This window comes from Nesoenas mayeri, assembly GCF_963082525.1.
Source record: "Nesoenas mayeri genome assembly, chromosome: Z".
Lineage (NCBI taxonomy): Eukaryota > Metazoa > Chordata > Aves > Columbiformes > Columbidae > Nesoenas > Nesoenas mayeri.
The window spans coordinates 7,063,515-7,086,469 of NC_137542.1; the positions used below are offsets into that span (position 1 = coordinate 7,063,515).

General features: G+C 38.7%; 1 protein-coding gene across 1 annotated transcript; it reads left to right on the plus strand.

Annotated features, from left to right (window-relative positions):
* Nucleotides 1-1,348: 1,348 nt before the first annotated feature.
* Nucleotides 1,349-22,946, plus strand: SMC2 (structural maintenance of chromosomes 2; the record flags this gene model as incomplete). The annotated part of the gene is made up of 24 exons (XM_080362197.1): nt 1,349-1,516; nt 2,374-2,523; nt 3,258-3,380; nt 3,812-3,850; nt 4,045-4,155; nt 4,334-4,378; nt 4,883-5,116; nt 6,187-6,336; nt 6,990-7,223; nt 8,043-8,202; nt 10,188-10,305; nt 13,125-13,263; nt 13,459-13,578; nt 13,883-14,087; nt 14,652-14,787; nt 15,783-15,907; nt 16,741-16,934; nt 17,214-17,357; nt 17,616-17,810; nt 18,301-18,501; nt 19,311-19,427; nt 20,724-20,884; nt 21,716-21,863; nt 22,740-22,946. The coding sequence occupies 24 exons, from the start codon at nt 1,349-1,351 to the stop codon at nt 22,944-22,946; spliced, it is 3,624 nt and encodes a 1,207-aa protein (XP_080218323.1).
* Between the last annotated feature and the right edge of the window lie 9 nt (nt 22,947-22,955).

The following is a 22,955-nucleotide window of genomic DNA, read 5'->3' on the forward strand; positions in this document are numbered from 1 at the left end:
GTCAGTGTTGGGTCCAGTCCTGTTCTATCTGTTCATAAATGACCTGGATGAAGAGACTGAATGCATCCTCAGCACGTTTGCTGATGATACTAAACTGGGAGTGGCTGATACAGCAGAAGGCTGTGCTGCCATTCAGTGAGACCTGGACAGTTTAGACAGTTGAATGAGGTGGAACCTGATGAAATTCAACAAAGGCAAGTGTGGGGTCCTGCACCTGGGGAGGAGCAACCCCCAGGCACCAGTACAGGTGAGGGGTGGACCTGCTGGAAAGCAGCTCGGCAGAGAAGGACCTGGGAGTTTTGGTGGACAACAGACTGACTGTGAACCAGCAACGCGCTCTTGTGGCCAAGAAGGCCAGTGGTACATGGTGTGTAGTAAGAGGAGTGTGAACAGCAGGTTGAGGGAGGTTATCCTGCCCCTTTACTCTGCCCTGGTGAGGCTGCGTCTGGAGTACTGTGTCCAGTTCTGGGCTCCCCCGTTTAAGAAGCACAAGGAATTACTGGAGGGAGTCCAGGAGTGGGCTATGGAGGTGATTAGGGGTCTGGAGCACTTTTCTTATGAGGAGCAACTGAGACAGCTGGGTCTGCTCAGCCTGGAGAAGAGAAGGTTGAGAGGGGATCTCATCAACATATTTATAAATATCTCAAGGGTGGGTGTCAAGAGGATGGACCAGACTCTTTTCAGTGGTGCCCAATGATAGGATGAGGGGCAACAAGCACAGACTGAAGCACAGGAGGTTCCATCTGAATATGAGGAGAAACTTCTTTACTTTGAGGGTGACAAAGCCCTGGAACAGGCTGCCCAGAGAGGCTGTGGAGTCTCCTTCTCTGGAGACATTCAAAACGCACCCACATACATTCCTATGTGATCTGCTCTGGTGAACCTGCTTTAGCAGGTGGGTTGGATGAGATGACCTGCAGAGATTCCTTGCAACCCCACCCGTTCTGTGATTCTGCGAAAGGGAGGCTCCACTTCTGCTGGGTTCTGACAGAACTGGACCTTTGCATTTCCTTCATTGGACTAACAGCCGGGTTTGTGAGAAACCAGGCTTATGCCACAATCTTCATACAAAGGTCGCGATGAACATTATGTGAAGTCATGTTGCTTAAAAATGTTGAAATATGGGTTATTATTGGGATGCTTCCTGCATCTGGGGTCTGCTTGAAACTTTTCATTTATAAATGCAGAATCTTTTTGTTGTAAAAGGCATGTGTTCTTTCTATTTTATCACGTTTATGTCTTAGTTTGACATGCAGTATGATTAATTTGCTTCTTTTTCTTTGTTTGAAATCTGCAGGATTATAATCCAGACAACTACTTTGCCAGGTCCCCTAGGAACACAGAGAAGATGTATATCAAGTCAATTGTTATCGAAGGATTTAAATCCTATGCTCAGAGGACAGAAATCAAAGACTTTGACCGATTATTCAATGCCATTACTGGCTTGAATGGTAGTGGCAAGTCCAATATCTTGGACTCGATCTGTTTTGTGTTGGGAATCTCTAATCTGTCACAGGTAAAGTGAGAGGGTGCATTTAGAAAGGTCTTTCTTCTGTGAGCAACATTTCATATTACTCTCTTGAGTAAGCTCTGGTGGAAGACCTGAAGTGGTGCTTCTATCAAAACAAAATAATTTTATTTATATTCACTTTTCATTACGTAAAACTTGGTCTCTGTCATTCTTGCTCACATTAAGATTGAATTACAAATTCATCAACTGAAACTATGCAGCTTGGAGCATTAGATCTTTTGCTGCTAAAGACACTAAGTTGTTTATTTGTAATAAACTTTTTCACTTCTGGACTGGGTCTTACAGTTTGGCCAGCTGGTTCATCAGAAAAAAAATAAAATGTTGTTTTTCATGCAGTGCTTGCTATTTAAAGATGATATATCTACTTCATTCTTATTAAATACTAGGTGCTCTGAGATCAGTCTTACTCTCTGTCTTCAGGTGTTTGGTTTTTTTTTTCACACCGCCTGTAATTGTAGATAAATCCAGCAGACCTACAAGGAACACTTTCTGAATCATTTTTCTGTGGACTGCCTTATGAATACAAAATGGTTTTTATGTAAACTTACTGGTGACTGACCTAGACATCTGACTTTTCTTTTCTTTTTTTTTTTTTTTTAAAAACATCTATTCAGTTTTTGTCAGGAATCTCATGCAGAAACAATTAGCTGTCTCAGTAAAATTTGACTAGCATGGTCTGTCTAACAATGCTAGCACCTTGCAGCTCCTATATGTCTGTCTCTCACATTAACTCTTAAATCTACAACTAGGTCTGCATTTTTTCATTAATTTGTCTAAAATTTATAGCAGTGCACTAAAGCTGTGTAACTCATTTATTTTAATAATGTATTTATCTGTTCCAGGTGCGAGCTTCCAACTTGCAGGATCTCGTTTATAAAAACGGGCAAGCTGGAATTACTAAAGCAGTTGTGTCTATTACCTTTGATAATACTGACAAGAAAGCAAGTCCACTGGGATATGAAGGTAATGATGAGATCACTGTCACTAGGCAGGTGAGTCTGATATCTGTATTGCTCAGTAACCTGTATACATTTTTACTATGCTCAGGGTGACTTTTCAAGGAAAAAAAGAAATAATTTTTGAGTTTTTGCAATTGAGGCAATGCTTCTACAGTGTAGTTAGTAACACAAACTGTAGAAGTAAATCTAGTGTACTAGATTAAAAAAAATCAGAATTACTGGAAAAATAAGTTTAATATTGTTAAATGTATTTTATCAATAAAGTTTTCTATGAACTTGCACAGAAACATAATAATAATAGTAATAATAATGAAATAATGTTCATGAAGCAAGTTATAATTTTCTGGTTTGTGGCTGCTCCTTCTGCTTTCATATTTTCCTCTTGATATCTGAAATGTATGTTAAAATGGGTCTCCAGGGAAAAAGCAACTTTCTGATTGAGGTGTCTCTGAAGGTTTTTAATTAAAAACAAACAAACAACAACAAAAAAAAAACAAACAAAAAGAAATTGAAAACATGTGGAGTTTGGAAATTTTGTAAATATTGCCCTCAATGACTGACCTTTCTTATGTTTTAGTTAGGTATTTGAAATATCCCTTCAGTCAACAAGAACCTGTTTTGCTGTTCTGTATAGCATATGTATCTGTATGCAAAGACATAATATATGTGATTTGCTCAGATGATTTCTTCATTACAACTGCTATTCTCGTAATGCCAAGTCATTTTTAAATCACTTACATTTTCTTCCATTTCTTTTCCTTGTCCAGATTATCATGGGAGGTAAAAATAAGTATCTTGTCAATGGCATCAATGCTACCAGCACTCGTGTGCAGGACCTCTTCTGTTCAGTTGGACTCAATGTCAATAACCCTCACTTTCTCATTATGCAGGTACTGTGTACATCTTTATAAAATCCAAAAAGAATAGAAGTTGCACTGAATTTGAGGCAGGCTAGGTAACGGAAGAACACTTAGTTTCCTCATCAGAGAAAAGCAACTTCTTCTTGAGTAAAAATCAAGTGTCTGTTAAGTAGTTAAGATTTCTGGTGCAGCAGAATTTGATCCTAGCACACATGTCATGTAGCATGAGACTTCATGCAGCAATCTTTTTCTAAAACATATTCCAATTCTATTTTCCTTTTTGTCTCTTTAACGAATAGCTATTTCTTTTATTGTTATGATAAAAAGACAATTATTTTCTATCCTGTTATGTGTTTTCCACGAGTGGGGTTTTTCGAGGTTGGGGTTTTGCTTTTTTTTTTCCTATTGTGTGGTACACAACCACTGTGTGTTTTTTTTTTTTTTTATCTTTCTGTCACCAGGGACAAATTACCAAAGTTCTAAATATGAAGCCACCGGAGGTAAGAACATTGTGGAGTTTTTTGTCTGAGGTTTTACTCTTTTGTTTTGTTCTGTTTTAAATGAAAAGAACCTATATGGGGTTGAGATGTGGCAACATAGAAGGTATAAGAGGGAGATGTTCAACACAGATCTGAGTTGAACCTATCTAACATAAGAAATAACATCAAATTTTTGTTGCATTGTTTTATTTTAGATTTTAGCTATGGTTGAAGAAGCAGCTGGTACTAGGATGTATGAATGCAAGAAATTAACTGCCCAGAAAACCATAGAGAAGAAAGAAGCCAAACTCGAAAACATTAGAATGGTACTAAAATTTGGAAAGTATACTTTCTTTTATATTTGTTGAAGATAAATGAATAACTAGTGTAGTATGTTTTTTTATTTGCAGAATATTTTATTTCTGCACCTGGAACTAGGTATGCATGATTAGACATTTAAGAGTCTTAAAAATCTGAATATAAATGTTCTGGGTTTTGTTTCAGATCATAAATGAGGAGATCACTCCAACTTTACAGAAACTGAAAGAGGTATGGAAAAATTGGAAGAGTGATAGGCCCTTAAAGTGCTGAAAAAATACTTTCAGCTACCCTGAAACTGTAGGTGGTGACTAAAAGCTATCATGTTTTCAAGCTTTGTAGAATCTTCTAAGAGAGGTGAAATTTGTCTTCTGTCCAAATAGGGAAATTGTGACATTCAGGACTTCCAGAAAATCCTAGAGGAGGATGTAGGGAGAATGAAGAAGACAAGAGAACTAGATAAGATACATTTTTATCTTGTATTTTTACTAGTTAAACTTGTGTCAAGTGATATTTCTGCTATACAATCAATTGTACAAGTATTGTTTTATCTAAGACTTTTCCTAAGCAGGTCTGCAATGTACAATACCAAATATATTACTTAACATGAAGAATCCTTCCTCTTATCTACAAGCATTAATGTTAGTAGACATGTTTAGAAGATTTCTGTAACAGTCCTACTTAATATTAATTTACATCAAATTTGAGAGATTTTTTAATTTGATGTCTTTTCAGGATCGATCGTCCTATCTAGAATACCAAAAAATGGAACGAACAATAGACCAATTAAGCCACTTCTGCTTAGCTTATCAGTTTGTTATGGCTGAAAAGGCAAAAAGTTTCTCCACTGAACTGTTAAAGGAATTGCAGACTGATATAGAGAAAATTCAGGAAATGATGGCTGAAAGTGAAAAGAAGATGGAACAACTTAATGAAGAAGTCATGGAGATGGAAAAGGAAAAGGCTAAGGTAACAGAGAACAGAGTCATGCTTGTCTGAACTACAAGGAGTTATAATATATGAGAAGTGCATTTATTGAGGGTGCCAGCATACTGTAAAGAGGGTGCTCAGAGAAGTTGTGGAGTCTCATTCTCTGGAGACATTCAAAACCTGCCTGGACACGTTCCTGTGTGATCTGCTCTAAGTGAACCTGCTGTAGCAGGTGGGTTCGTCTAGATCAGGGATGTCAAACTCATTTTCACCAGGGGCCGGAGTAGTTACATTTGTACACGTGCTAGTTTGACTGAAAATGAGTTAATTTTCTTTATGCAGTTAGAAACCTTTCTTCTTCATAGGTAGCACAGTCATTATTTGGGCTTAGTTTGAGAACAAGAGAGAACACCCCAGGACAGAGTTACTGGTTTTAATTGTTCTGGTCTGAGAACCAAGGATGTTCTGAGTGCTCTGCCCACAGGTGTGAGACATTGAGGAAGGGGGACATGTATGGGCTGGAGCTTGACTAACATCCAGACTGATCAATAAGAGCATTCCATCCCATTAGCGTCGTGCTTCAGATTTAAAGAGAGTGGGGCCTTCTGGTCTGGCTTTCTCTCTGTAGGGTGCCCTTGCTCTTGCTTGCTCTTGGGAGTTTGTTTTTTTCTTTCTTAGCTCTTTATTGGAGCCATGGTAGTTCTGCCAGATAATTTTTTTTTTTCTCCTTTTATTGTTAATGTCTCAAAAGAAATACACTTCAAGTAGGAAACTCATGTTCAACAAAAATCTGCACTGACCTCAGTTTTGGGGGCTGTAAATTTGGTTAGATACAGGATGGCTCATAGGCTTTTTGGATGCCTCAATGCAGCTTTTGTGCAGGGACAGTGCCGCATGATATGGGTTGATGTGGGGCTCCAGTAATTGCTTCAAGTCAGCTTGCATTTCATAGGGAAGAGATGTTCTGACCTGTTTTCACTGGGACCTAGCCTGCCTACTTGAGCAGATATTTGTCTCCTCCACATATAGCTTGGAATGGAAGATGAAATATTACAAATACCGTGTCTGTTTCTTAGGCTGATTTAAATTTACTTTGTATCTTATTGTAGGTAGTTGGTGGGAAGTTCCGTTCACTGGAAGATGCCCTCTCAGAAATGAAAAGACTTGATACTAAAGCACAAAGTGCCCTTGATCTCAAGAAGAAAAATTTGAAGACTGAAGAGAATAAGTACGAAGAACTGGTAAAAAACATGCAGGAGGTAAGAACTTTGTATATAATTTTATTTAAACATTGAATTAATTCAGATTGAGTGGGACAGCTGTTTCTTCTTACTGATTATGATAAAGAAAATCCTATGATAGGTAAGAATTACATCAGGAAAGCAGAAATAAATGGTAAGGGCATTGGTTTGTGCAGCATAGGTAGTAAGTTCCCATTAGAAACAAATGTGTTGCATATACAAAGAAAGTGCTACTCCTTATGGTTGTCATCCTTCTATTAAGCTCAAGAGAGACCCCTATAGCTTCAAAAATATTATGCTCTCTGGGCACATGGTATTCTTAAAAGTAAAGGAGAAATGTCTACATTGTATATTTCTGACAGTTGATGTTTTTTATGTAAGCAGAGCACTGAAGAATACTTTTGAGATATTGGGAGGAAAGAGCTTTTTCTTCTAGTTTTTGGGCAGCTACCTTCTTGTATTTCACTTTTCTGTATGTCTTCAGTGCACTCATGGGGCAAGTACACACTTGAAACCATGAAAAGACAAATTGTAAGATCAAAAATCTGACAAAAGGTCATAGAAATATGGTTGATTAAACTACTCTTAGCTCTTCCTCTTAACTAAGTGAATTTAAAGTTAATGGGACTCAGATTCTCTCTTCCTTTTTTTTATTTTTTGTTTTGCTGAAGGATTCTAAAGCATTAGCATCAAAGGAGAAAGAAATACAGAAGATAGAGAAAGAGCTCAATGCTTTACGGGAAAAAAGTGAAAAAGATGCAGATGCTTTAGCTGCAGCACAACAGCATTTTAATGCTGTGTCTGCTGGCTTGTCCAGCAATGCCGATGGGGAAGATGCCACTCTTGCAGAGCAGATGATGACCTGCAAAAATGAAATCAGCAAAGCAGTCACAGAGGCTAAGCAGGTATGTATGAAAGTTGTCAGAAAACCAAATGGTGCACACTTGAAATGTCAGTGAAAAGATTTGCTGGATATCTGTGCGAGATATTTTAGAAACTGGCATATGCATTAAGGTGACTTTTTGATAAAACAAGTCCTTAAAAAAATATCCTTGCATAGATGTAGACAGATAAGGAAAAGCTATCACATTGCTGTGAGGAAGTACAGAAACTGACATTTGAGACATAAAGTAATACTCACAGTACTCAAGTGACAGACAAGATAGGAAGAAGTGAATACTGCTTTCCATGATACGCATTCATACTATAGAGATTGCTACAGTAAAACTTAATCGAATCAAAATAAAGGTGCGTGAGACTGTGAATGGAGAGTCCAGAAGAAACTGTTTTCCGTTAAATTGTGTGCTAGTCACATAACAAACAGATGACACTTCTTTTGTCTTGAGACAGGAAACCTCTGCTGTGATAGTTCTCATGGTGGAATTTAAATTGTCAAAGTTGAGACAGCCAAGCTGCAGTTTCACTTAAGGAAAAACTCTATTGAGGAAAATAACAGAGACAGCTGTGTCCTGCGTTTTACCTTCCTTCTTCTCGGACTCTATTTGCATGCTAGTATGAGTTATGGTATCCAAACACATGATTTGTTTTCTCCCAAGTCACCTGTGCCTTGCTTTCAAAAGCCAATGCTGCTTTTTGGCATTTCTGCAACCAATGGAAACTTTTACAGATTATATGAGCACCTTGTTAGTGCAAGTGTTCCAAATCTGCACCTGCAAGATTGTTTTTAAAAATCTGCTGGTTCCATATTTTCTTACTCCTTACAGGCTCAAATGAAGTTGAATTATGTACAAAAAGAATTAAAGACAAAACAAGCTGAAGTTAAAAAGATGGATGGAGGATACAAGAAAGACAAGGAAGCACTTGAAGCTGTCAGGAAAACAAAAGAAAAACTAGAGAGCCAAATGAAGATGTTGAACTATGAAGGTCTGTACAGACTTCTGGTGTGTAATTTGGGAGGAATCTGAAAAGGAATATAGAAGTGTGGTGGCTTAACCTTGGTTGGCTGTGTGGTACCCACCAAGCTGCTCTATCATTCCCCTTCCTCAACTGGACAGGGGAGAGAAAATATAATGGCTCATGGGTTGAGATAAGGACAGGTAGAGATCACTCAGAAATTACCATCACGGGCAAAACAGACTCAAACAGGAGAAAATTAATTTAATTTATTACCTATCAAATGAGAAATAAGAGCAAACTTTAAGACACCTTCCCTTCTTCCTGTGCTCAACTTCACTCATTGTTTCTCTACCTCCACCCTGTGAGCTGTGCAGGGGGACGGGGACTATGGGTTGTGGTCAGTTCATCACATGTTGTCTCTGCCGCTCCTTCCTCCTCAGGGGAGAACTCCTCACACTCTTTCCTTCCTCCAGCATGGGTTCCCTCTCATGGGAGACAGTCCTTTATGGACCTCTCCTCCATGGGTCCTTCCCATGGGCTGCAGTTTTTCATAAACTGCTCTGATGTGGGTCCCTTCCGTGGGGTGCAGCCCTTCAGGAACAGACTGCTCCAGCTTGGCTCCCCATGGGGTCACAACTCCTGCCAGCAAACCTGTTCCAGGATGTGCTCCTCTCTCCGTGGGGCCACAGGTCCTGCCAGGAACCTGCTCCAGCACTGGCTCTTTGTGGGGTCACAGCATCCTTCAGGTGTCCACCTGCTCTGGTGTGGGGTCCTCACTGGGCTGCAGGTAGAGATCTGCTCCACCATGGACCTCCATGGGCTGCAGTGGACAGCTGGCTTCACCATGGGCTGAACCATGGGCTGCAGGAGAATCTGTCACCTGGAGCACCTTGTCCCCTGCTTCTCTGGCCTTGCTGTCTGCAGTGCTGTTTCTCTCACCTATTCTCACTCCTCTCTCTGGCTGCTGTAGTGCAGCAGTTTTTACTTCTATAATGTGTTATCCCAGAGGTCCTACCACCATTGCTGATGGGCTTAGCCTTGGACAGTGATGGGTCTGTTATGGAGCCAACTGGAACTTGCTTTATTGGTGGCAGAAGCAAAGGAAAACAGATTTACTGTCTGCTTCCCATCAGCAGGCAGCATCCAGCCACTTCCTGGGAATTAGTGCCTCAGCATGTGTAGTGGTTGGTCTGGAAGACAAAATGCCTTAATAATGTAATGAATGCCCCCTCCCATGCCTCCTTTTCTCTTATTATAGGTTTTATTGCTGAGCATGTCCTCATATGGTATGGAATATTGCTTGTGTCAGCTGTCCTGGCTTTGTGTCCCCCTCGCCACCTTCTTGCCCACTGCCACCCTACTGGGGTTTAGAGGGGGCTGGAGAGGCAGCCTTGATGCTGTTGGGAGCACTGCTCAGCAGTAGCCAAAACACTGGTGTGTTACTGACACCATCCTAGAATTACTCAGCACAGCACCCTGAGTGCTGCTCTGGAGAATGTTAACGTCATCCCAGAGAGACCCAATACAAGAAGAAGTTGAAAAACCAAGCTTGCTGCTTTCATGCAGAAAGAAATTTCTCTGGTCAGAGCTCTGCAAGCTTTTACCTTCCATAGAAAATAGTTTAAAATATGATTTTATAAACTTAGGCTAAATCTTTTACGGTTTGATGGAAAATTAAAATTCCTTCTAAAATCTAGGTGGAAAAAGTGTCCAGCCTCTATTCTTTCATGTATTTCCCTACCTAAAACACTTCTTAAAGTTCATTTCTTGTTCCAGGTAATATTTTATCCAGAAGCTACTCAGAACTGCAAACTGATATTCCAGAATGACATTGAGAAGCACATCAGATTTTAAACTCTTTGCATGTTTGGTATTGTGATGGTGTTAATGTGGCTAAACTGGAATTTTGCAAAGAATTTTAGAAAGTCTTTAAGTATTCTATACATATATATTTAAGCTAATGTATTTCTGTGCTCTGGATGCTTACCTACTGTTTGTGTTCAACTATTCAGAAGAGAAAGAGACAGCCCTTTTAGCAAGAAAGAAGGCATTGACTTCTGACATCAGTCGACTGAGAGAATTGTATGAAGGCTTAATGGCAAAGTTTCCTCATCTACGGTTTGAATACAAGTAAGATCTTAGTGTGATCCTGTAAGGCACTTGAAAGTGCTTTTGGGGGCATCTTATGTGTGGCTTATGGGACTAAGTGGATAATTCACAGAATGTTAGGGATTGGAAGGGACCTCGAAAGATCATCTAGTCCAATCCCCCTGCCAGAGCAGGAACACCCAGATGAGGCTACACAGGAAAGTGTCCAGGCAGGTCCTGAATGCCTCCAGAGTAGGAGACTCCACAACCCCCTGGGCAGCCTGTTCCAGGCTCTGTCACCCTCACTGAGAAGAAGTTTCTTCTCAAATTTAAGTGGAACCTCTTGTGTTCCAGTTTGTACCCATTACCCCTTGTCCTATCAGTGGTTGTCACTGAGAAGAGCCTGGCTCCCCCATGGAAGGGACCCACACTGGAGCAGTTTATGAAAAACTATTAATGAGGTCACCCCTCAGTTTCCTTTTCTCCAAGCTAAAGAGCCCCAGCTCCCTCAGCCTTTCCTCTTAAGGGAGATGCTCCACTCCCTTAATCATCTTTGTTGCCCTGCGCTGGACTCTCTCCAGCAGTTCCCTGTCCTTTTGGAACTGAGGGGCCCAGAACTGGACACGATATTCCAGGTATGTTCTCACCAGGGCAGAGTAGAGGGGAAGGAGGACCTCTCTGGATCTACTAACCACCCCCCTTCTAATAAATCCCAGGATGCCATTGGCCTTCCTGGCCACAAGGGCACAGTGCTGCCTCATGGTCATCCTGTTGTCCACCAGGACCCCCAGGTCCCTTTCCCCTACACTGTTCTCTAACAGGTTGTTCCCCAGCTTATACTGGAACCTGGTGTTGTTCCTACCCAGATGTAAGACTCTACACTTTCCCTTATTATATTTCATTAAATTTTTCCCTGCCCAACTCTCCATCCTGTCCAGGCAGCACAGCCTTCTGGTGAGTCAGCCACTCCTCCCAGCTTAGTGTCATCAGCAAACTTGCTGACAGTGCACTCTATTCCCTCACCCAAATCATTGGTGAATATATTGAATAATATAGGCCCCAGTACTGACCCTTGAGGCACTGCACTAGATACTGGCCTCCAACTGGACTCTGCCCCGTTGACCACAACTCTCTGGTTTCTTCCCTTCATCCAGTTCACAGCCCACCTCACTACCCAATCATCCAGACCGTACTCCCTCAGTTTAGCTGTGAGGATGCTTTGGGATACTGTGTCGAATGCCTTACTCAAGTCAAGGTAGATCACATCCACCACTCTGCCATCATCTATCCACCTTGTTATGTCCTCATAAAAGGCAATGAGGTTGGTCAAGCACGATTTCCCCTTGGTGAAGCCACGTTGACTGCCCCTAATGACCCTCTTATCCCTGATATGCCTTGAGATGGCACCAAGGATAAGTCGTTCCGTCAGTTTCCCAGGGACAGAGATGAGGCTGACCAGTCTATAGTTACCTGGGTCCTCCTTGCCCTGTTTGAAGACTGGAGTGACATTTGCTTTCCTCCAGTCCTCAGGCAGCTCTCCCGTTCCCCAGGACTTGGCAAAGATGATGGAGAGTGGCACAGCAATGACCTCAGCCAGCTCCCTCAGCACCCGCAGGTGCATCCCATCTGGGCCCATGGATTTATGGATGTCCAGATTGCCTAACTGCTCCCTAACCCAGTCCTCATCAACCGAGGCAAACTCCTCCATTGTCCTGCCTTTCTCTGGGACCTCAGCGGTACGGGGCTCCTCAGGACAGTCTCTGGCAGAGTAGACAGAGACAAAGAAGGCGTTCAGTAACTCTGCCCTCTCTGTATCTTCTGTCACCAGGGCACCCACCTCGTTCATCAGTGGGCCTACATTGTCTCCGGTGTTAGTTTTATCTGCCACATATTTAAAAAAGCTCTTCCTGTTTATCACCCCTCTCTAAGGAGGCCTTAGCTTTCCTAGTTGCCTCCCTACACCCTCTGACAACAGCCTTATATTCTCCCCAAGTGGTCAGCCCCTCCTTCCATGATCTATAAACTCTCCTCTTCCACTTGAGCATACCCAGCAGCTCCCTGTTTAACCATGCAGGTCTCCTGGCTCCCTTCCTTGACTTCCTATGTATTGGGATGCCCTGATTTTGTGCCTGGTAGAAAGAGTCCCTGAACACTAACCAACTATTCCATTGATTGCCTAGCAGTTGCTTTCTTTTTGGTGCAAATGAATAACGACTATCTTACCTGTGATCCAAGTGTAGCGGGGGTGGAAGTCAGGAAATGTTTGCACAGTTAATGGGCAGCAGGGAAGGTGACAGACGCAGTCATTCTTAAATAGCAGCTTTATCAAAATCACTGGAAGGTAAAAGTTTTGTACAGTGGTGTTTGCAAGCCATGACTCAACTTCGGTAGCTAAAAACATAAAATTCAAAGGTCTAAACTGCAAAAACACATAATCATTACTTTTCAGAACCCTGCCATGAGGACTGTGAGTAGACCTGCTCTGTGGAGTTTAACGTTGTATCTGTCTCCACCAATCAAATATATGTATCCCTGGTTTTATTTGCTTATTTAATAACCAATCTGAACATATAACTTTACTAATAATTTGACCCATAGTAAAAATAAATTGAAAATTGCATGAACATATTATACCAACATCAAGAAAAATATTCTTCTAATGACTTAGTGTAACTGACTCTTTATTGGAATGTCACTTGCCCTGAGGTATTAAATTTAACCATTTCTTGAGGTTTTGGTGTTGTGCTTGTTTTTTTTTTTCCTGATAGAATTTAGAACTTCTTATAAAAACTTAAGAGTTTTTAAATATGTGTGTGGGAGAGAAACAAACGTGATTTTTCATAATTTAAATTTATTTTAAGAGATCCAGAAAAGAATTGGAATCCAAACTGTGTGAAAGGTGCTGTTGTGTCTCTTATCACTGTGAAGGATCTGTCCAAAGCAAAAGCCCTAGAAGCTGCAGCTGGCGGAAAACTCTATAACATTATTGTAGACACAGAGGTATGTTTATTACTTTAATACAGAACTCTGAATGTTGAGATGAGGCCTTGTAATTCCAGGTTAGCAAGCATGTGTGTTGTTACTGAATGCTTAGGAGTTGCTTTAGACCCATGTATATGTTTAGATTAGGTCAAGAGAGTCCTGCACAAAATCAGTTGTGTATTCAGGTATGCTTTGTAACTCTTCTCATTTGAGGTTACTGGCAAAAAGCTTTTTGAAAAGGGTGAACTCAAGCGTCGATACACCATCATTCCACTGAACAAAATTTTGGCCAGATGTGTTGGACAAAAAACAGTCAAGTTGGCCCAGGCCTTGGTATGTAAATAAATACACTATTTAAAATCTTTTGCTTTTTCATTGCGTTTCTTTGCTAAAAACAGGGACTTCTTAATGGTTATACTAATAAGAACTTCTATAGTGTTTGAAGGCATTTTGATTTTATTTTTTCCTTTGTATTATCCTTTCAGTTATGTGATGTTTAGATAAATTTTAATTATTGTACTTTTAACTGTAATTGTTTTAAAACATAATGATGCATTTAGAAAGTGTTTTTATCAAGAGAAGACAGAAATTATATTTGAAAATTCTTATAACTTAAGGCATTTCATTTGCTTTCTAGGCTGATCCTGATAGCTTGCATTTAGCCCTGTCTCTAGTTGAATATGAACCTGAACTGCAGAAAGCAATGGAATATGTATTTGGAACAACACTGATCTGTGACAACATGGATATTGCTAAGAAAGTGACCTTTGACAAAAGGATAATGACAAAGACTGTTACACTTGATGGAGATGTGTTTGACCCTCAGGGCACTCTGCATGGAGGCAATTGCTGGCTTTATTCATACAATAATACTGTGTGCCTGTTGATTTGTTTACTGGTCTGCATGTTTTTTATAAAAATGACCAGTAACATTTTTATTTATACTCATACTGGGAATAATATGATCGGTCTGAGCAAAGATTTGTAAGTTTTTAGCTGAAATAAGATGATTAGGCTATGTAAAAAATGGTTAACTATTTGCATAGAGTAGTTTAGATTTTAAATACTTAAGTCGTCTTTGGCTATATAATTCTCTTAGAAGGAGAAATGCTTTGAATTCAAGCACTTTTTGAAGTAATTCATAATTAATTTGAGGAAATTAGGAAAAGTTAGTTGATTTCACAATGAATTCCTGTGTAGTATTCGAAGTTTGCAGAACAAAATTCTGTGAGAGAGGAGGTAGTCTTTCTCCACTGAGAACTGCTGTAATTTTAGCCTAACTGCCTTTGTTTCATAACATGTGTCAGTAACATTTAGAATTTACTGTTTGCCAGTAATGAAACCATTAATCTTATTGATCTAATTCCAGTTAGCTTGACTTTCCTTTATTTTTTTTAACTGAACAGGTGCATCCTCACAGGCTGCATCCGTATTGTCTAAACTTCAAGAAATTAAATGTGTTGAATTAGAACTCAGGACAAAGGAATCTGAACTTGAGGCTGTAGAGAATGAACTGGCAAGCTTGAAGAATGTTGCTGAAAAGTAAGGTTTGCCCTATGAAATGTCTATCATTTCTCTTGCGTGACTGAGTATGTGTAATATAAAGAAGTATTTTTGGAGCACATAGGGCCTGTTGAGAATGTAATATGCAGAAAATTATTCCCTTCCTCCCAGTTACATTTTTTAGTACAGCAATCAACAAGCAAATTTAGGTTTTAGATAAAACATGCAATAAATCTTTATTTTGGGTAATACAGGAAAAAAAAAAGGTGTCTACTTGAAATTACTTGAAGGTTTCGGAAGTTTCATGAAGCCTACTGAAGAATGGATCTGTCCCAGTCATGTTTTGTAGTAACCATACAGAATTTGAGTTTGTGATAGCTCTTATTTTTCTCCCAATAAAATATAGATACTAAAGGGGAATATCTGAGTGATAGTGCTATAAGGACTTAAACAACTTAAGTATGTTTATTTTTCAGCTACCCAGTTTCTGAAGATATTTTTAAAGCATGGCATATAAAAGTACATTTAGTCAGTTCTGTAAAATCCCTTAAAGAGGCAGTGTTGTGTATACAGTAGCTACTGGCTGGATTTATTTTTCAAATTATTTTGAGTTGCAGTAGGCTTCCAGAAATGTGACCAAAAGGAAGAAGTGAGTTTTGCTTTTAGACATTTTTTCTTTAATGCTTCAGCCTAGCATCTGTCATGCTGCTGGTTGGAAAAACGCAAGCTCTGAATTGTTGCCAGCTTCCATGTGTCCCATTTGTTAGTTTTTAAAAACCTTGTTGGAGCTACATAGCCAGGAGTTATATATGTAATAAAATACCTACAAACTTCATAATTGCTATTAAAGAAATTATGCCAGACTTTCATGCATTTAAGCTTATTTGTCCTACAGTCATCACTGTGTTTCACGTTAGAATGGGAATATAAATATTTCTTTATCTACTTATTTCTATATCTACTTTTTTAAACTTTGAAACTGAAGTGCTGGGTACCCTGCATTATAGCAGTGTATATCATTACTGTCTTCAAAGGTACCAGAAACTGAAGCAGCAGTGGGAGATGAAGTCGGAGGAGGCAGAGCTGTTGCAGACAAAGCTTCATCAAAGTGCTTATCACAAACAAGAGGAGGAGCTGCTTACCCTGAAGAAAACCATTGGTGACAAATGTGTTCTTATTCTTTTAACTGAAAACTAACTGCTGAGAATGAGCTGGATATTTGGCTGTTTGAGTAGCAGAATGTTGGCTTAAGAAAAAGAACAGCTTCGAAAAAAATAGCTTTAATATTCTGAAAAATGTAACAAATACAGAATTACAGTGTACTTGTATAGAGGTTATTCACATAAGGTCGCTCCTTCTCTTGCAGTAAAGGTTATGTTCTTAAGTGTGTTACATATTTCATAATAAAAGGAAAAATGGCTTTGCAGGGAAGTTTTAAAATTGATTTAATCCCATATTTGAGTAATCATTGTTTTTTCCAAGCCATCTGTTTCTATAGTTATTTAAGGTTAGCAATATAAATAGTTTGTGTAACAAGAAGGCATTGGAAGGAAGTACTGTGCATATAGCTAAGGAAAAACACAAAAGGAATCAAATGCAGCAATAAGTAAAACATCTAAAGAAAAAGGTGGACAGAAGTGATACATCTGTAGAACACAGTGTTCTAGGGATGAGGTAGTGCTGTATTAGGTAACCATTTGATTAACTACTTGATCATGATTTGGCATATACCTGCACCTGTTTAAAAAAAAAAGACGTATTTTCATTAATTTTAATGACTGGTTGTCCATTTAGTGCCCTTCTAATAAATGGTAACAACAGCACGCTGTCCTAGAGTAATCATTGAAACAGTAGATTTCAGTAACTTAGAGATGCAAGTGGTTTTGTGTTGTTTTGCTAGAGGCAAAGATAAATTTATTTCAGTTGGAGCTCAGGATCTAAATATAAAGATAAAAACAATGCCCAAACTCAGTACTGTGCTTCTTGATTCAGCTGACTGTGAAGAGACATTAAAGAGAACTGAAGAGAACAAAAAGAATGCAGAAGATAAATACAAGGTATTAGAGAATAAAATGAAAAATGCAGAAGGAGAACGTGAAAAAGAACTAAAAAATGCCCAGCAGAATCTAGATGGTGCCCAAAAAAAGGCAGACGCTTCAAGCAAAAAAATGAAAGAAAAGCAGCAGGTAAAACTTAACCTTTTTGCCGATTTTTCTCAAAGTCAAAAGTGGTTGCAGTAATCAGAAACTTCGATTCTCCTCAAATTTTAATACTGTCATTTTTGGAACTTGATATGGTACCCTGTAGTCAGTGACACAGAAATTGTGGTGCCTTTTTTTTTTGTGTGTGTGATATTGTTCCCTTGGTGAGTAACAGGCACTGTTGGTCTTATACAGCATTACTACATCAAACTGAATCTTAATTCTTTTTGTTTAACTGTAATAAATTTGGAAACATCTCCCTAGGAAGTTGAAGCCGTAGTTCTGGAACTTGAAGAGCTCAAACAAGAACAGGCCTCCTATGAACAACAGAAAGAAGCTGCAGAAAAAGTAATAAAATCCTACAAGGAGCAAGTTAATGCTCTGGCAGCTGAATTGTCCAAGACAAAGGTAAAAGCAAATACTGCATTTCATTATCCTTGTTGATGTTACTGATTATAGGATTCTCCTAAAGCTCAAATTATAATGTGTATTCTGTTGTTTGGATTTTCTTGCCAGTACTCAATTATATTTAGCCTAGGTAGTTATTCTTTTGCTTCATTATGTGAATTTTTTTTCTCATTCCTTGCTGTGTCCTTCTCTTGTAATAACTGTCTAACACCAGCCTTTAAAAGCAGCTAATAAATGGCTCTGTGATTTGTTTTTCAGGAATCCGTAAAGAAAGCAGAGGAGGAGCTGGACAAGCAGAAGGAAGTAATTATGTTACAGGATAAAGCAATTGAAGCCAAAACAGCAGAGATAACAAAATACAGAGAAGAAAATAATGCATTTCAGCTTAAGATTGAAACATTAGAACACAACATCAGGAAACATCAACAAGATGCTGCTGAGGCTGCTGCCAAGGTATTTCAGAACTGTGCTTTTCTATTCATCTTGTGACCAAGAGTGGTTATTTTCCTGGTTGTAGGCAAAGGAAAAAGCCTTTTTTTCTAATAAGCAATGTCAATTGCAGCTCTTGATGTGAAACTTTCTGTCCCAGGAGAAGCGTGTGGAAATTGTGAATTGTAACAGAGCTTATCAGTATGGCCTAAATAGAAAGTAGATCACAGTCAGAATGTGATCAATGAGAAGAACATTTGGACTGTAGAGACAAATTAGGTAACTAATTAAATAAACTAATCCTGAGATTTAGTGACAGTGTCTTAGCACATGTGTTCTAAGTAAGTGTGATGGGTGTATATGAAAGCTCCCTTGGAAATCACATGAAGCATTGTAATGGTACGTACCTGTGCTGTGTTGGAATTGAAGAATTAATGTACCGTAATTGCAGGATTTTTGAAAAAAACCTATTTGAGAAGGAAAAAAAAGCCTCAACATACCTTCCTGTTTACAGGTGACCAGAATGCTGAAAGAGCATGAGTGGATAGCTTCAGAGAGATCACTTTTTGGTCAGCCAAACACAGTTTTTGACTTCGGAAGTAGTGATCCAAAAGAAGCATGTGAGCAACTGCAGCAATTGCAGAAGAGAAGAGAGAAGCTGGGAAGGAACGTGAACTTGAGAGCTATGAATGCACTTTCTGAGACAGAAGAGAGGGTAAACATTCTGTGTTTTAACCTTTAAAGATTGGGCAGGTTGGGTATCTGCTATTATGTATAATGTAGCTTTATATTTTTATAGGTTTTATTTCTGAATACAAAAAATATAAAGCTATATCTTCATGAGACAGCAGGAAACTGTTAGATCTTTTATACTAATCTTACATTTTTGAACTATTCTCTTGTGCAATAGTCTTGTAGGTTATACATAAACTTGACTTCAGATGGTAAGAAGAATTATTTCTTTCTGCCCTACCCAAGTCCATCCTGAGTTGTCAGCGGCAGCATTAGACGAGCTTTCTGGTATCCATTACAGTGTTTGCGAATTACAAACTTTATCAAAGGTTGCAATCAAAAAACTGTTCATCTTCAAGCATGATAGCTTGGAAATGTTCTAGCCTTGTCTTGATTTCATCTGTATCTTTAGGCTATTCCAGGAGTGTCTCAAAACTATTCACTTACTGACACTTAAAATTTTCTAGTACTGTTCGTCCTATTAGCCTCCGGAAGCATTCTTTGTTCTAAGGAAAGACAAATGAAATGTGGTTAATTTGAAAAGGAAGTGCAGCTTTCAGAGTAATGTTGGTCTTCCCCTTTGCCAGTTGTTGAAATTTCTAATGCTTTAATTTGCAAATAATATCCTGAAACTTAAATCCTGCATGCAGCTCTAAATGAATGCTTTGGATTTTAATCTTGTGGTCAATGGCTGTTTCACAGTCACAAAAACGATAAATTGTGAAACTGTAAGATTAGCATGATATATTTAAGCACAAAGTTCATTGAAATATTTTCTTCTTATTGCAACAGTTCAATGACTTAATGAAGAAAAAAAGAATTGTAGAGAATGACAAGGCAAAAATTATTGCAGCTATTGAAGAGCTTGACCAGAAGAAAATTGAAGCTTTAAATATGGCTTGGGAAAAGGTATGACACTTGAAATCTAATCTTCACATTTTAGCAAAAGATCAGATTTGTTTCAGATTAGTTTTGTTTATTTCCATGACAAAAGTAAAAATGATGTCTCGTTCCAGAATTAATCTCCCTTGCCTAGTGTTTAAGTTACAAAACAACCACTTCATTTCTCGTGTTTCATCTCACTTTTGGTAATAACACATAAATTCTCTGAGAATTTTAAAAATAAAGTTAAACCTGAAAAACTACTCCCTTTTAGTCCCCACAACATTTTAAGGAAAGTTAAGCTCCTTACATGCTGAAATCATCGTCTGTCACATGGAAGTTGGACAAAACAGTGAGACTGTTTATTTTTCTTTTTGTTTACTTAAGCTACTATTTGGCCAGAGTTAAAATCTGGTTCTGTGTAGCTCCACACCATGTGGGGCTGTGTTCCTTTCACTAATAGTCTGGGTAATACTGGAATAAAGCAACAGCTGATTTAGGTTTCTGTTATCTAAGCACTCAGCCTTCTTCTAACAACAGTTCTCTCATATCATGAACTATAACTGAAGTATAGAATTTCCCCTTCTACGTGTAAAGTTCTTGACACATTCTTTTCTGCTGTAAAAGGAGAAGTTGTACTTTTTGGCCTTTGAGAACATTGATTATGTCAAAGATTAAATTGCTCATAAATGAAGTATTTGTTTTAAATATAACTGCCCATATGTAAGGTATCACTGACAAAATTATACCTTTTCATTGCAAAATCTTGTTTGGCAAAAATTAGTGAGCTGTATTTAAAAGCATCACGGGTGGTGGAAGAAGTGTGTGTTCAGATGCATTCCATGACCTAGGAAACTTTAATCTACATTTACAAAGTTGCATCACATCCAGTACCTGGACATGGCTTAAGTAACCTTGGGAAGCAGTGTGGAGGTTGCCAGTGTGTGCCTCTTTCAAGATGCTTATACTTTTAATAGTTTTTTAATTGGGAGAAATCACAGATCACCTATAAATAAATCTGAAGTATTTATTTCCCTGGCTGATAGCATAAACAAGCCTTCCAATATTTCCTTCATTTGATCCTTCGAAAATACTTAGTATAAGAACACTCCTCTCTATGTATCCCTTGGTGTTGCTTTTCAGTGTAGAGAAAATAGAAGATTCCACATGCTAATAATTTCCCTTTATCCTGTATGTGCTAATCTTAAAGGCGAAGTGGTCATTTGGTTAAATTGGGCAAGACGTCTAGGCCACTTAAGCTTTTAGCTGTTCGTGCTCTTTATTCAAAGCATGTACCCACATCTTTTGTGGTTTGACTTCTAGGTGGATAAAGACTTCGGTTTAATTTTCTCAACACTTCTACCAGGAGCCAAAGCTAGACTAGAACCCTGTAAAAATGGTGATGTCTTGACTGGTCTGGAGTTCAGAATTGCCTTAGGAAACACCTGGAAGGAAAACTTAACAGAACTTAGTGGAGGACAAAGGTTGGTGAACTTTGGGTTTTTTGTTTGTTTCCTTTGCAAACTGCAGTGTATATAATTGACATGTCTAGCTAACTATAGTTCAGAAAAGCAAAAAACGTTTATTTTCCCTGGTCAAGTCAGGGATTCTGTCTCCTAACTTACAGTATTAAGTCAGGTTGGAAGAACAATTCATTACTTGTGACATATGGTAACAAACAAAACTTTAATCCATGGCAAAGTGACAAAAAATAAATTGAGTGGTGAGAAAATTGCATTTAACTCTGGGGTAGTACTGAGGTGCTGTTGAATTAAATGCTTCAGCCTTTGAGTTGTAATCTCAAAAAAATAAATAGGTAAGTTCTGCCCCCACGTCAAAGTAGTGTCATAGTGACAATTTTCTTCTCCATTGATTACAGCTACTGTGTAGGGTATGTATTCCTCTGCAAGTTCTAAGGAAAAATCTAACAAATTTAAAAGTAGGAACAGAATTTAGGAAGCAGTGAGACAGATACAGAACTTTCTGAAGGACAAAGTGCTTCAAGAACAGTGTTGAAAAACAGCACTGCAAAACTCAGAATTGAAAATGGGTAAAGCAACAGGATGATTTTAAATATCATTACCCAACTAACCTGACCATCCCATAAAAGAATAAGTAACATTGCCATTTCTAACAGAAAGCTTCACATTTTGAAATATAAAGTTGTGGCAGAAGCTGTGATTCTGTCTCTTCAAAACTCATGGCATGAATCTGCTTTTGAGAGAGCATTTTGTTAATTACCAGACAATTGTTTTCATAAGCCAAAGCCTCTCGAAGAAGACAGTAAAACATAATTTTCCTGTTCTCTATCTTAGATCATTGGTGGCCTTGTCTTTGATCTTAGCCATGCTTCTCTTCAAACCTGCCCCAATTTACATCTTGGATGAAGTGGATGCAGCCCTTGATCTCTCGCATACCCAAAATATTGGGCACATGATTCACACTTACTTCAGACACTCTCAGGTACGGTCTTGAAGCTATTGTGGTGATCCATTTATGTACTTCATTGTTTTCAGAGCAGTCTGCCACCTGGGAGTGTTAGCTGTTCAAGTATTTTATTTTAGTGTGTTGTATTTCTAAGTTGTTTCAACTGGAAGCTACACCGAAGATATGGCAACTATGAAACTTGTGAGTGTTACATTTTAATATAAGCTGTTACTGCAGTGTCTGGAAAAAAAAAACAGGTAGTAATGGGGAAGAATATCTGATATGATCAATTTTAGGGATGACCTGCATCTGACTTTGTAGGATATTTTTTGCTGAAGTTCTTTAACCAAAGCTTTAAAAATATTTCCTTTTTGATCCTGTTGAAATGAGGCACTAGGAGAAGGAATCTCTGTATCACTGTGGCCTGTGCTTTAAAAAAATCTGTAGAACTGAAGAAACTTAGTACTCTGGGTAAAAGGCAGTACAGTTTGGTGGTTGGATACAACTTTTCCAAATTGTGAGACAGAAGGGAACATTTGTTTCCAAAATTGTAAAATAATTAAAGCAACAAAAGTTCTTGCATTCTTATAAAATTCATGGCATTTCTTCCAGTGACCGGTGCACCATGAAGGGCTATTCTGCATTGTGGCCCGTACCCCAGGCCAAGTGCTGGCATGTGGCCACAGCCGGACATCATTAGCTGCACTAGCTGTCTGGCCTGTGCATGTACATTACCCTGCCTGGCACTTTCTGTTGGGATTCAGTTATGTTTATAACATTTTTTTAAAGAATTACAACCAAGATATTAGCCAAGTAAAGTAAAAGGAATTATCTTTGTTAGAAGCCTTTTCCAATGTTGTATAAAGTCTTTATTTGGATAGCAGCATTTACTTTAAAGCTTTCTGGTTTTAGTTTCTTGTGGTGTCTCTGAAGGATGGAATGTTTAACAACGCAAACGTCCTCTACAAGACGAGGTTTCTGGATGGTGTATCAACTGTTACAAGAACTGAGCAAAGGAGAAGTGTACCTGCTCACACAGAACTCCCGAAACTATGTAAGAACAACAAAGATAGATCTGAAACATCAGCAAACTCTCCATATGCAGTAACAATTTCTTAAGTGTTCCCT